At 39.1% G+C, this 13,886-nt stretch overlaps 1 protein-coding gene across 1 annotated transcript in view; it reads left to right on the forward strand.

Annotated features, from left to right (window-relative positions):
• LOC112120843 (cytosolic phospholipase A2 gamma-like) overlaps nt 1-13,512 on the forward strand; it is a 90,552-nt gene extending 77,040 nt beyond the window's left edge. Inside the window, exons 6-14 of the mRNA XM_029911732.1 lie at nt 1,048-1,101; nt 2,248-2,304; nt 2,727-2,783; nt 4,119-4,181; nt 7,159-7,203; nt 8,623-8,718; nt 10,314-10,468; nt 11,555-11,723; nt 13,340-13,512. Of these exons, the coding sequence (XP_029767592.1) occupies nt 1,048-1,101; nt 2,248-2,304; nt 2,727-2,783; nt 4,119-4,181; nt 7,159-7,203; nt 8,623-8,718; nt 10,314-10,468; nt 11,555-11,723; nt 13,340-13,512 (869 nt within the window). The remainder of the gene's footprint in view (nt 1-1,047; nt 1,102-2,247; nt 2,305-2,726; nt 2,784-4,118; nt 4,182-7,158; nt 7,204-8,622; nt 8,719-10,313; nt 10,469-11,554; nt 11,724-13,339) is intronic.
• Nucleotides 13,513-13,886: the final 374 nt, after the last annotated feature.

Below are 13,886 nucleotides of genomic sequence, written 5' to 3' on the forward strand. Positions count from 1 at the left end.
TAGGGATTTTAAAAGGAGTTAGGTTCCCAAATCTCAATTTCATTGGGAATTGGGCATCTAACTACCTTAAGCTCCTGTGTAAATCCCAGCAGTAATTTTTTCTTGCTCTCTAGAGGATATGGGCCAATTTCTACTCTGTTACACCTCAGAGTAACTTCATTGACTTGAACAGAGATTCTTGTGGTTTACTCTAGTGTAATTGAGATCAGAATTTGACCCTTTGATTCATTTTGGGCCATCTGGAGGACAGTCCATTGGATATTGGTGAGGAATCTAATTAATGAATAACCTTAATTACCACACTCCTACATGTGGTGGTAATATGGAACCATTACATGTTATCACAGTTTAGTCTTCTGAGGATTGTGATACTTTAGTTCAATTATGGTTGCTGGATTTAGTGGGTCTTCGGTAGTGTTTGTGGCATGTGGTTTGCAGGAGGTCAGATTTGATGATCTCATGGTCCCTTCTGCCTCAAGGTCTATGACTGTAAGACTTTATGATCTTTGGCATGTGTTTCCATGGTTCTATTTCTTGACCCAAACTTGAGACCTCCTTACATAGCAGAATAGGTTCTTAACATGGAACTAGTAATGGTGGGAATTTCTCTCCCCCTGCTCTGGAAAATGTGATAATATTTTTTTTAATTACTGTGAAAATGTTCAGTGGAAAATTTTTGCCTTTTCAGAAAAGAAAGGAAAAGATAACCTCCTCACAATAAAAATGTTCAGCGCAAAAGCAATAAAAACCAAAACATAGTTTTGAAAACCATAGAAAACCAAATCCTTTTGAAAACCAACAAAATTAATAAATTCAGTTTCAACTAATAAATACATAAATTAATACATAAAATAAAAATTAAAAAAGTTTCTAATGAAAAAAACCCTTTTCATGAAAGCAGACATTTTACTTGACATTTTCATTTTGACAAAAAACCAATTTTCTCAAAAAAATAACGTGAAGAAAATACCTTGATCAACCCTAAGTAGAACCTGTGTAAGTAAACAGAGTCAAATCCTTTTATACTCTTTTCCTTCTTGTGTTCAGGTTTGTGGGGAAGTGCCATTGGCAGCAAAACAGAAAATGAAAAAGTCATAAAAGGTATGCCAGTTTCTGTCCTCATAGCACACTGGAGTCAGAGCTCAGGTCCTCAACTTTGTGCTGGATGGGACTCTCTAGAGTGGAGTCTTCTTTATCAACTCCAGAACAAGCTCCCTGCACTGCTCTAAAATAACCCAGGTGTAAGGACTTTTACAGCACACTGCAAACAGCATCTCTTTGTGTGTGCTCCTGAAGGTGATGGTGTTTCATGTTCTGCAGACTTTTTTTTATTTAATTATTTCTTCTATTTTAGGTTCTATCAAAGGTTCTTAGACTTGCTGTTTTTAATTTTTATTAGAGGAAATCAGAAACCCACAATTTTTGGTGGGAAAAAATGCCCAACTTTTTCTAGTTGGAAAATAGTAAAATAAGTGTGAAAAATTGGGATTTACTCCGCTTTTCTCCCATCTTTTTATATTTCTCCACCTGCCACTTCCCCCAGTGAGTTAAAAAAAAAGAGGACGAGAAATACAAAAGGAAGAGAGAGATTGTAAAATGCAGTGAAAATTCAAACACCAAAAATAGAAAAATGATATTTTTTTGGTTTCTAAAAATGAAACAGTGTCATCTTACATTGTTTTTTCTTTGTTTGTTTCTTTTTATAGTTTCCTACTGGAATTTTTTTTAAAAACAAAAGATGATCAAAACTGATATTTAATGGAAGTTTTCAACTTTGATGAAGCCACATTTTCAGACAGGAAAAAATGTTGGTCAAAACATTTATATCAACTCTAGTTTTATATATTTAAAAAACCTTTAATAAGTCAATATGTCAAATGGGAAGTAATAGGTCTAGATGATGGTTTGAGTCATATGGGCAGACAGAAAGGGATATATAAGCCACTCCCACTCCAAGTGTCACTTTGTCCCCCTTTAGTTCAATCACAAATAAAAGTGACATCAACTTCTGTAAGTGTCTCAGGCACCTCTAGAGGGGACACAGCAGCACACTAAGCGAGTGTGATAAGATAGAGATTTAGTGACAAGATTGGTGGGGAGTAGACAGAAATGGATGTGGTATAATTTCATCAATATATTTTTTTCTAATAAATCATTGTGGCCTAAAATTTGTGTTCTAAAGGACTGAATTATTATCAAGGTATTGTGAAATAACTGACTTGCTTAATTGAGGGGTTTTTTTTCCAGATATATTCTTTGGCTTCTTTAAGGGAGAAAAGGAATCACATTCACCATCAAAAGAAAGTAGGTCATTATAGTCCGTGGTCACTCCAATGATACAAGTGGAATTACTTACCAGATGTGCCTACTGCTGATGTCTATAAAGGGCCATTCCCTTCCCCTCCCCTGGGGGAAAAATACTGGTTGTTCACTGAAATACCAGAAATCAAAAATATTTCATTAACAATTTTCTAAAAAATGATTTTTTTAATCAAAACTAAAACAAATTTACTGGAAAAAAAAATCAGGATTCTTATTCTTGTTTTTGGTTGAAAAACTATTTCAGGTAAAAAAAATTGGATTTCCTCTACTTTCTACAAATTTTGTTCCTTATGAAACTTGAAAATCTTGACCGTGATCTTTGTAACCTGAATGTTGCTTCCTAGCTGATTATGTGATTGTCCATGGGTATATGAAATGACTGATAATCCTAATGGCATTTTCAGGTTGTCCAGAAGGAATGGTCAAGGGGTTTCCAGCACCCACCATTGAACCTGAAGCTGGTAAGTGTATCTATCTATCTATCCATGGCTGCCTGTTTTGTTCTAAGTCATTAGCCAATAGTTGGGGCCTTCAGGGCCATGTTATTAGGGGGAGGAATAGATGATATAAGTCAGGTACATTTGGTCTAATCTTTATTTTAAAAAAATGTACAGTAAATCATGTAGCCCTGAACAGAGTAGGAACAATAAAACCAGCAGTTTCCTTGCTCAGAAATCCCCATGTCTGCCACTCAAAGAGCTCAGTGCCCAAGCAGCTCAATCTCTGTGCTTCCTTTTCACGGTCACACTCACAACTCCATCTCTTGGCTTTCTCCTCTGTGATACCCAGCCTTCAATGAGTATTGCAGCCTCTGCATCTGCAACCATAGTTTGTAAATTTATAAATTTTTATTTATGGAATTCATTATAGTGCTAATCAACACACTAGACCATGTCATATGTGTGTGCGCATGTGTGTATGAGAGCGAGAGCGAGAGAGAGAGAGAGAATAGCTTTTTGATTACATGGAATTATTTCAAATATATAAAATTTCTGTCTTCATTGAAATTTGGGGGGTTTTCATAATAATGTCGGTAACAACCCAAACTTCTCACACCCTTATTTTGCAGCTAAAAATAGTTTTGACAGAAAACTTTCCAAAAGCGAGCTGATGTGGCCATATTGCCAGACAACGGGGAAGATGATATTAGGGGTAGAATTTGGACCGACCAGAGGGGGATTAATGAATGTTTTTGGGAGGCAATAGGGGAAGAGGCTGTAGTAGTTAAGAAGGGAAATAATAAAGTCTGGACACTGATTGTAGCCATGTGGATACACAGGAAGGGATAATTTTTTGATAAGATGAAAAGGAAAAAAAAAAACTGGCAAAATGTGGAGACATTCCATACTAGAGGTAGGGAAGGGGAGGGAAGAATCTATCCTGAGCTATTTAAACTAACAACTTTGTCCTTGGACTATTAGAGAATATCTTCATTCTTATCTGTGTGTTGTTTCTTAGACCTTGTCTATACTACTACAGCTGTTACAATGGCACAGCTATGGCACTGCAGTTGTATCACCATAGTTCTGTCTTGTCAATACTTCCTGCAGTGATGGAAGGGGTTTTTCCATCATTGTAGTTAGTCTACCCCCTTGAGAGGAGGTAGCTAGGCTAATTCTTCCATCAAACTACCTGTATCTATACTGGGGCTTAGGTCAGCTTTATTACGTCTCTTCATTCACACTTTTGAATGAAGTAGCTAAATTGACCTAAGTTTTCAGTTTAAACCGGCCCTTAGATATTTGTGTTATTGTCTGTGGCTGTGAAATGACTGGCAATCCTTATGACATTTTCAGGTGATATGGAAGGCTCATTGCAGAGTGAGCCAGCAGGAGCTTCACCAGGAGGCTTTTCACCAGGTAGGTGTATATAGTCCTGGATCTCTCGCTCTGACCCTATAGCTGTAACTGCTTTATGTTCATAGCATTCAAACAGAGAAGTTGGATAAAACATTAAATACTCTTGCTAGAAGGTTGCAGTGTAATATTACTTTATTTTTTTTTAAAAATCCAGAACCTTAATACTCAGTAAATAAAAATATATAGAGAAAAAGCAGGCTGCCCCCTAAGACAGAGAGGCAAAACTCTCCCCACCTTGATCTAGGCTGGCTTTATTCAGAATGACTGCTTAAAATCCTAGATCACATGCCTCCCTTAGAGCCCCATAGCCTAAAAGCTGGATCAAGAAACACCTTACAAGTAAAGTGATTGCTAACACATATTCAGACTAGCACCACTGCATTGACAGCAGTGGAATTGCTTCTGATCTACTCCTGCTTGAGAAGATAATCATATCCAGATTGTTAATTACATAGTCTCATGAGTAATTCTCATGTTCTCTGTTTTCTGAGTGTGTGCTCAGGACCGAAGCCACCTGGGAAGGTCCTGTTTCTTAAATAATATAGGCAACTCTGTGATGGTCACTATCAAAGTATCTGAGAAGCTTTCAAAAATTCAGGATGGGGAACTGAGGTTCAATGAGAAATATAGTGAGGAAATTCAAAGGAATCTCAACATGTTAAAATTGATATTCAGTGGGATATGAGTGTTTAATACCTTACAAATCCCAGCCTAAGTGACTTCTCAAATATCACCTAGAAAACTTTTGGCAAAGCCAGGAGTTGAACTGCCTTGAATTGATTCCCAATCCATTGCCTGAAATTGATACTTGAATACTGTGTCTGATTCTGGTGTCCATATTTGAAAATGGGACATTGAGACATTGAAGCTGAATGCAGAGATGTGTCACAAAAATGATGCCAAGTCTTATACAGTGAGAAATTTAAGGACCTCAGTCTGTTTAATATATGAAAAAGAAGTCCAAGAGGTGATTAGATTATGGTGTTTAAATACCTTCACAGTGAGAAAATACAGGCATACTCTCAAATCTAGCAGGGGAAGGGCATAAAAAGAAGCAATGGCGGGAAGTTAAAGTCAGACAAATCAAAGTGAGAAATAAGGCACACATATTAATGATGAGGGTGATTAACCATTGGAACAAACTCCCAAGGGAAGTGGTGGAATCTCCATCTCTTTGGCTTCAAAGTCTGATTGGATGCCTTTCTGGAAGAGATGCTTTAGTTAAACACAAGTTGACAGGCTTGGTGAAGGTAACTGGATGAAATTGTGTGGCCCATGCTATACAATAGATCAGACTAGATGACCTAATGGTCCCTTCTGGCTTTAAACCTACCTACATACATATATATATCTTTACCAATCTGTCTAATGAATACTGCAGCTTATAGGACTTTGGCATTCTTTAGTCATATGCTATGCTCTGCAACAGTGGCATACGTTGGGAAGAGGAAGTCATTGGAGTTACTATAGATTTACCCATCAGTAAATGAGGGAAGAATCTAGCTTACTGCATTTTGCCAAGATCTCTGGGGGTCATGTCTTCTAGTCTTTCAGAGCAAACAATAATTCTCACCCTCATTATCTCTAGGTGACACATCTAAATCTGTATGAACACAGTTCCTCATGAGTCCTCGGACCAAATATTCACAGCCCACTCCCAGAGCTTTTAAGTCCAATGTTTTGTAGAGATTCCCTGTCCTGTGTGGCGGCTACCACTGAGTAATTGTGAGTTACTGGAAATAAAAAGAGACTCCTTCTCTGCAGGGAGATGGAATTTTCATTGTACTCCCAAAATATTTAGCAAGAGCTTTCTTTGCACACATATTATGTGCAATCACAAAGCACATGGCAGGAGTGCTATAAGCAAGGTGCAAGAAGTAATATTTCCATTCTACTCAGCACCGATAAGGCCTCAGCTGGGGCATTGTGTCCAGTTCTGGGCAGCAAACTTCAGGAAAGATATGGACAAATGGAGAAAGTCCAGAGGAGAACAATATACATAATTAAAGATCTAGAAAACAGGACCTATGAGGAAAGATTGAAAACGTTCACTTTATTTAGTCTGGAGAAGAGAAGACTGAGGGGGTCATGACAACAGATTTCAATTTGTAAAAGACTGTTATCAAGAGGTGGGTGATAAATTGTTCCCCTTAACCACTGAGGACAGGACAAGAAGCAATGTAATTAAATTGCAGCAAGAGAGATTTAGGCTAGATATTAGGAAAAACTTCCTGTCAGGGTAGTGAAGCACAGGAATAAATTCCCTGGGGAGGTTGTGGAATCTCTGACATAGGAAGTTTTCAAGAACAGGTTTGAAAAACACCTGTCAGGGATGGTGTAGATAATACTTTGTCCTGCCTCAGTGCACAGAACTGGACTAGATGACCTGTCAAGGCCCCTTCCTTTCCTACATTTCTACAATTCTATGTAAGTAGCCAGGGCTAAATTAGTCCTAGTTTGGCTTCCTAGTAGAGCCAGAGTAGTAGAGGAGACAAAGCAAACAAACGTGGAGACTCTTGAAACTGAAATGAGACCTCCCTCCACAAGGGCCAAAGTTCAGTGTATTTTTTTTTTGAGATCCATCTACATCAGAAAGCTTTGCCATGAAAGTAAGGAATGTTCCCAGAACTGATGGGTATGATTTTCACAAGTTATTTCCAAAGAGCTCTCAATGAGCACAAAGTGGATCTAGAGAATAAGAGACAAGCATTCCTCTGTCCCTTCAACTTGCCTCTGTCAGGGTGAGACTTTAGTGAATAGCATTCACAGTGGCTGGGTTTTCAAAGGATACTAAGAGAATTAGGTACCCACATCCCATTGGGATTAAATAATATTTGAGCACCTAACTCCCTTAGACTCTTTAAAAATCAAAACTGGTGACTATAGTTTCATTATCTTTATCTGGATTCTTGCCTAGGTGATTGCATTATTGTCAATGATAGTGTGCAGTGACCGATAACCCAAATATATTTTTCAGATACTAAGAACAAGTCAATTACTGAAAACATTAAAGGCGGAGGAGGTAAGTCATTTTAATCCCCTGTGGATTGAGTTTGAATCTCCGCTTGTACACTGGTTGCATGAGGAGATATTGGCATCTTTGTGAGGAGAGACTCAGGCCCAATGAACTGTTCAGTTAAAAAAATCCCTCGGCTCTTGTTCACCCTTCCTCGTGAATAATAATTCTCATGTTGTCATTTTTTGACAAATGTCTGCTCAGCACAGAGCTGTTGTGGACTATCCCTGTTTATGTGTAGGGATTTCTGTCGTACCCTTTATGGAAGTTTCTGAGCCCCTTCATCAATATCAATGAAGGTGTTTTCAAAAGGCATGAACAGGAGGTCAGAGAATAAGCCCTGTTGACTTTCGGTGGGACTTTGCTCCTAAGTCACAAAGCATCAGATTTTCAAAGATATTTAGGTGCCTAGTGTTATTTTCAAAAGCACTTAGGCATCTAAAAGCCATTTTGTGTTGACCAAAATGTTTAGATTAACTCAAAATTATTATTATAAGCGGGCCGTGTTTGGATTTTGACCATTTTGGGTGTTTAACAATTGAAGGTTGTGTTTCCTCAGCTCAAAGCAATTCTAATGGGAGTCGAGGGAACTCAGCATTAGAAGGGGGTGAAATTTTTCAGCTCAATTTTCTTTCCTGAAAAATGCACATTTGGGTCAGCCATAATATTTTATTATTTGCATCAAATTTTCAGAACTGTTTATTTTATAACAAAAATAAATCAGAAAGAAAAACCAAATATTTCATACTGAAATTTTCAAAGTGAAATGTTTTGATTTTTTGGTTTAAAACAATTAAAAAAAAATTGGTTCAATTTCACTTAAAAAAACTTTTAGAACTCAAAAAAAAGAAAAGAAATATTTCATTCTGAGAAAAGCCAATCATTTAATTCTACCTAAAATGATTTTTTTGTTTACTTTCTCTTTTCACTTAATTTTTTTTAAAAAATATTCATTTGGGATTTTTAAATTATAATTGTTTGTTCAACAGTGGAACCAAAAAATCCGTTATTTGCACAACTCAAATCAGCAGCTAAAGGAAGGGAGCCACATATCTTACATAGTGAAATATAGGAAATGATTTATACTGCCATCAGGTGTTCTGTGCATGGGGGAATTTGACAGCTGACACATCTCAATCCAGACAAGTGTGTTTGGGTCATTATGTGGCACAATGGGGGAATCCAGGATTCTGAGAATACCACAGCTTCTGTCTGTCTCAGTAAAGAATGCCCTTTATTTCCTCACAATCAGCTTTGCTTTTTAATTTTTGCTCTATATACAAGACATGCTGGTATTTTTCCCACAGCTTCTTGTCTGCACTAGCAAATAAGAGATAAGAACATCTCTGCTGATTTCCAGATGTTCCTGAATATATTTATATATTTAGATCTGATATTTGAATTCTGGTTTGTGCCCTCTCACAGGCTCAGTGGTGGATTTCGCTAGAATGTGGCAAAAAACCACTCATGGTCTCTTGACCTGGAAATGGGGAACGAATAATAACTTTCTTTACAAATGTTGTAAGTAAAATATGGGTTACTGACTCTGTGGTGTGGATGTCCCGTTTTGACAGTAAATACATCACACAGAAACATGAGGTTTTTAAGGTTGGAAGAATTAAATTTTTATTTTTAAATTTTGACAGATGGTGTCAATACTTATTTTAAGCATTTTTGTTTTTTTTATTTAAGTTTTCAGTTGCATGAAAATATAGATTTTAAGCATTTTTTTTATTCTTATCAATTTAAATACTAGCAGCTGATGAAAATTAAGAGGAGAATCAAATGAATATTTAATGACAGTAGACACAGAGATTAAAAAATTTAAACCTTTAAAAACCATTAAAACACAAATTGTCAACATCATATGTCAAAATATACAAACTTAATATCCCTAAATCAACTAATCGTATCAGTTTTTAATATTCATTCACTAGTCTATTTTATAACTATTCTAATTTAAATTCTCAAAAGCATTTTTCTTATTTTGCTTATCAGTAAATTGTGATTATCAGTAGAAACAGTTTTTTATTGGTTTATATAAAGCAGGGGTCGGCAACCTCTGCCACGCAGCTCACCAGGATAAGTACCCTGGCGGGCCGGGAAGTACCCTGGCGGGCCGGGCCAGTTTGTTTACCTGCCGCGTCGGCTGGTTCGGCCGATCGCAGCTCCCACTGACAGTTCCAGTGACCCAGAGCGCCCTCTGCAGGCTGGTGCCTCGCTGCCGCTGGCCCCAGTGTCCCTGCTGGAACTGGTGCCCCTTGTCTTCGGGCGCTGCCCCATGGCAGTTCACCCGCTCTCTGGGTCTCCCCACCCAGGGGAACCCCCACCCACTATCCCCACCTCGCCTCAGTCTTGGGCTACTGCCCTGCTCACTGGGGCAGACTGCAGTGTAAAAGCCACTCATAATAGGCAAGGGGGGGTTGGACCGGCTAGCTCTGCCTACCCTGGGCTGCACCCTTGCACCCTAGTACCTTTCTGGCCTTTGACAAGGCTGCAGCCTGGGGCTTTTCCAGGTGGGAGCTGCCCAGCTCCCTTGCCCTATTCCCCAGCCCTGCTCCACTCAGGTACCCTCTTCAGCCTCCCAGCAGCCAGGCCATTCTCCCTCTGGAAACTGTCTGCTCCTGGCCCACTGCCCTCTTATAAGGGCCAGCTGGGCCCTGATTGGGGCGTGGCCATAGCTGAGGCTGCTTCTCCATTCAGCCTTCCCCAGCCACAGCCCTTTCCTGGGCTATTTTCTACGGCTGGAGCAGATGATCACCCCACTGCAGCTTATAATGATGCCCCATAAATGGCAGGAAGGAGAAAGTGGTGGTTGTACTGTATAATGTCCAGTGGATGGAAGGATCAAGTATAAGAGAACTATATTGTATAATGGGCACTAGGGGCAGCAGAGGGTGAGAGGTGAGGAAAGGCAGCCATACTGTACAATGGGCAGTAAGGGAAGCAGACGATGAGGGGTGGGGAACGGGTGGCTCTACTTTATAAGGGCACAAGATACAGACACTTTACCAGAGCACAGCTGCAGTGAATATTATTTATTAATTCTGCCACTGGCAAGGTGCAGATTCTAATCTCTTAGTATGATAATTTTATCTTTGGATACATTCCTTTAGCTGCTCTTGACTCTACTGAGCTGGTGAAGGATAAAGTCATCTCCTTGGTAGATGCTGGAATAGCCATAAACTGTGCTTTCCCTCTGGTTCTCCGCCCGGAAAGGAAAGTGAAACTGATCCTCTCCTTTGACTATGGCCCTTTTGAACCATTTAAGGTAACTCCTATCATTGTTACATTTTTACAGTCAATCAAATTAGTAATAAAGGGCCCATTGTTCCAGGTGATATTTGAACACAGAAAAATACATTGTCCCTGACCCCAAGAGATAAGAATCCAACAAAGAAATTTACAATCTTTAAAAAACAACCAAACAATATTTTCTTTACTTTATTTCTGGAAAACAGTTCAGGATAGGAAGGGAGCAAAGAATCCCATCCCCTTCTACCCTGCTGGGGAAATGTTTAGTGGAAAGAATCCTACCATCCAAGTAGCAAGTTGGTCAGCCAACTTGAGTCAACGCTAATACTTTTGTGAGGTGTCCCAGGGCCCAATGGATCTCTGCAGGAGATTTTCAAATGCACAATGGACAGTTTGGTGCCTTAATCAATGGAAGTTGGACAACAAATTCCCATGTGTGCCTTAGAAAAAGAACCCCATAGTGATCTCAAGGAAGGAAATCTGTTTTTCACCTTAACTGAAAGATGAACCTTTGGTAGCCTTGAGCTTTCATGTGTTGAGTACGGGGGATGAATGTTGACCCATACAGGAAAATATCTCCTACTGAACCAAGGTGGGTGAGGTAATTTCTTTTACTGGACCTACTAGCATTGGTGCGAGAGACAAGCCTTTGAGCTTACACGGAGTTCTCCTTCGGGTTCTACTGAACCACTCAGATCTATCCCTATTGAACAGTTATGGGCTGCTGTGAACCTTCTAGCTCTGTTCTTGTGTACTGGACTCAATGTGCCATGTTTGATCTATGCTTATGGCTGTGGGCTGAGATATTTAAAGGCACTTAAGTGAGTTAAGCCAACCCATATTGACTTTTCCATGAGGTAAATTCTTGCTCCTTTAAGCTTCTTTGGAAATCCCAGCTCTTTATAGACAGTCATGTGTTGTTACACAAACATTCTTCCTATCCCAAGAGCAGAGGGTATGGTTTCCACTGGAGGTTTTCTGCTTAGTCAATTAGTAGAGGACTCAGAGAGAAAGTTTGGTTTTGAGTTATCTGTTTTGAGCTATCTGGTCTTGTGGACAGCAGTTCTTTTAAATAAAATAATCATGATTCCCTCACTTACAGGCCCTCAAGCAAACTGCCAAATACTGTAAAGAAAACTGCATCCCATTTCCTGAGATAGACGAGAAATTACTCCAAGAGCCAGATAACCCCTCTGACTGCTACATCTTCAGAGGAGAGGGTGCTCCAACAGTCATGCACTTCCCACTTTTCAACAGAGTGAATTGCCCAGGTAACTTTCATGTCGCCCATTTTCTAAAATGCTACTGACCTCACTCTCATTTCACTTACATGGATGACTTAAATACAGATGAGTCTGGTTTGCTCTGAGGTAAGGTAGCAAAGGGGCATAGAGATTGGGATAAAATGTCAGATTGATCTAGTCCTGTGTCCTATATTAAAGCTTATCTCTATTGATAGAAGCTTAAGAGGAAGTTGGGATAAATCACAGATTAAGTAGTTATAGAGTTATCTGCCATAGGGGATGTTTGTCAGTAGCATCTGTGGGTTTGGTTTTTTTTTGCCTCTGTTTTGTAAACATTTTGAGCCCAATTTTCAAACATATTTAGGTGTCTACAGGTGCAGGTAGACTCCTAGTGGGATTTATAAAGTACCTAAGTGAATTAGGTACCTAACCTATTCAGCTGCTTTTGAAAATCTCACCAGTCGCCTATCTGTATCTTTCCACACCTCCATACATTTCAAAATCTGGCCTATATCCCTTCCATTTTTTTTTAATTTTAACTAATTTAAACGTGAATCTTGAAAATATCCATAAATATCCACGTGTTTTGAATCCTACCATGCTCTTGGCTTTAATGTTGTGTTCAGTGAGTCCCAGAGGTTTTTGTTGTTGTTGTTGTGTATAAAGAAAAGTGTTTGCTTTTATGATTTTCACATTTGCAGATTTTCAGTTTCATCAAATGACTCCTTGAGCTCAGAATCAGGTAACTTCTTTCTTTAGCACTAGTCAAGACACAGAGGCAAATCTTCTCTCTGTTACACAAGTGAAGTCGAAGGAATAAATGTAGATTTACACTAGTGCAATGAAGAGATGAGTCTGGCACATAAGGACAAATTCAGAGAGGAATGCATAGGAGTCTAGAAGTTGGAAAACCTTTAACCTTCTCTCAGCTGTCTGGGCATGTGAGTTACACCAGCTCAGACACCCGTACGTTCTGCACACATTCTATTTCTCTTGATTTTTGATCCACTGTGAACGCAGAATGTCATGACATTAAATGCTCTGTTCCTATAATGATGGGAGTCTTATAAGAACTCAGCGGCAATATTTTTAAGGGAGCCTAATGGAGGTAGGCACCCAAATGGCATTGTTTCCATTGAAATCCCTAGATAGGTAGATGCATAGGTTGTACTCTAGGTTAATTTACCTTAGTGCAAATGAGAGCAGAATCTGCTCCTTGTTTTTTCACAAACATGCTGCATATGGGACACTACAGAGAAAAGCAAGAAGACAAAAGAATAGCTGGGGGAGAGGTAGAAAGCAGGGAAAATAGGAGAATGAATTAGATAGAATTAAAGGAAACTGTCTGAGTCTGTAGACAACCTGATTCAATAACTCTGAGAAGTGCAAAGTGATCGTTGTAGACAAAACATCCAGATGCTTTGGGATTGGGAGTAGAGCATTTGTGAAACCCTTTTCCCCATACATGAGCCTCACTTGATTCTTCGCCTTAAGTCTCGGAAGCAAGATATTCCTCTCACGATGGCCTGGGAACCCTAGAATACAATCATAATAATAGTTCTAATTGTTATTGATACTACATTAGTAATATTAATACCCTCATCCTAAAAATGTATTCACATCTTTTCTCTCTTTGCTTTCAGCCTATGTGACAGAATGGAGAATTAGATTCACCATGCTTCGCTTTCTCTACCATGTGGGAGACATCACCAAACTCCTTCAATCAGCCAGACTGAATGTATTGAACAACAAAGACAAGATCCTACAAGAGATCAAATACATTGTGGCTCACTCCAGGAAGGAGGCAAGCTCTTAAGAAGACTTTTTCATCTATGCCTCACACACGTTAATGCCACCCAGTAGATTTTGCGAACTACAGAATTGTCACTTGGCTGGAAAATGTCATCATTTTGAATCACAGTGGGAAGGGGAGTCTCAGCATCTGCTATGAAATCACTAGTACCTAGTTCGTGAGTTAACCCCATAATTTGACTGCGCTTTACTTCAGCAATTCTGATTCTGCGCATGAGTCAAAGAAAAATTCTCTCTTGGTATTCTTTGCTTGCTGTTCTGAATTATTGCTCAATCTGTCTCTGCTCTGTGTGATGCCAGATGCCTTTGTCTCCTGATGCACAATTCATGTTCAATCAATAAAGCCTATAAAATCATTTCATTTGCACACAGTGCCTC

Source organism: Terrapene carolina, unplaced genomic scaffold (genome assembly GCF_002925995.2).
Source record: "Terrapene carolina triunguis isolate 2854851 unplaced genomic scaffold, T_m_triunguis-2.0 Scaffold119, whole genome shotgun sequence".
Taxonomy (NCBI): domain Eukaryota; kingdom Metazoa; phylum Chordata; order Testudines; family Emydidae; genus Terrapene; species Terrapene triunguis.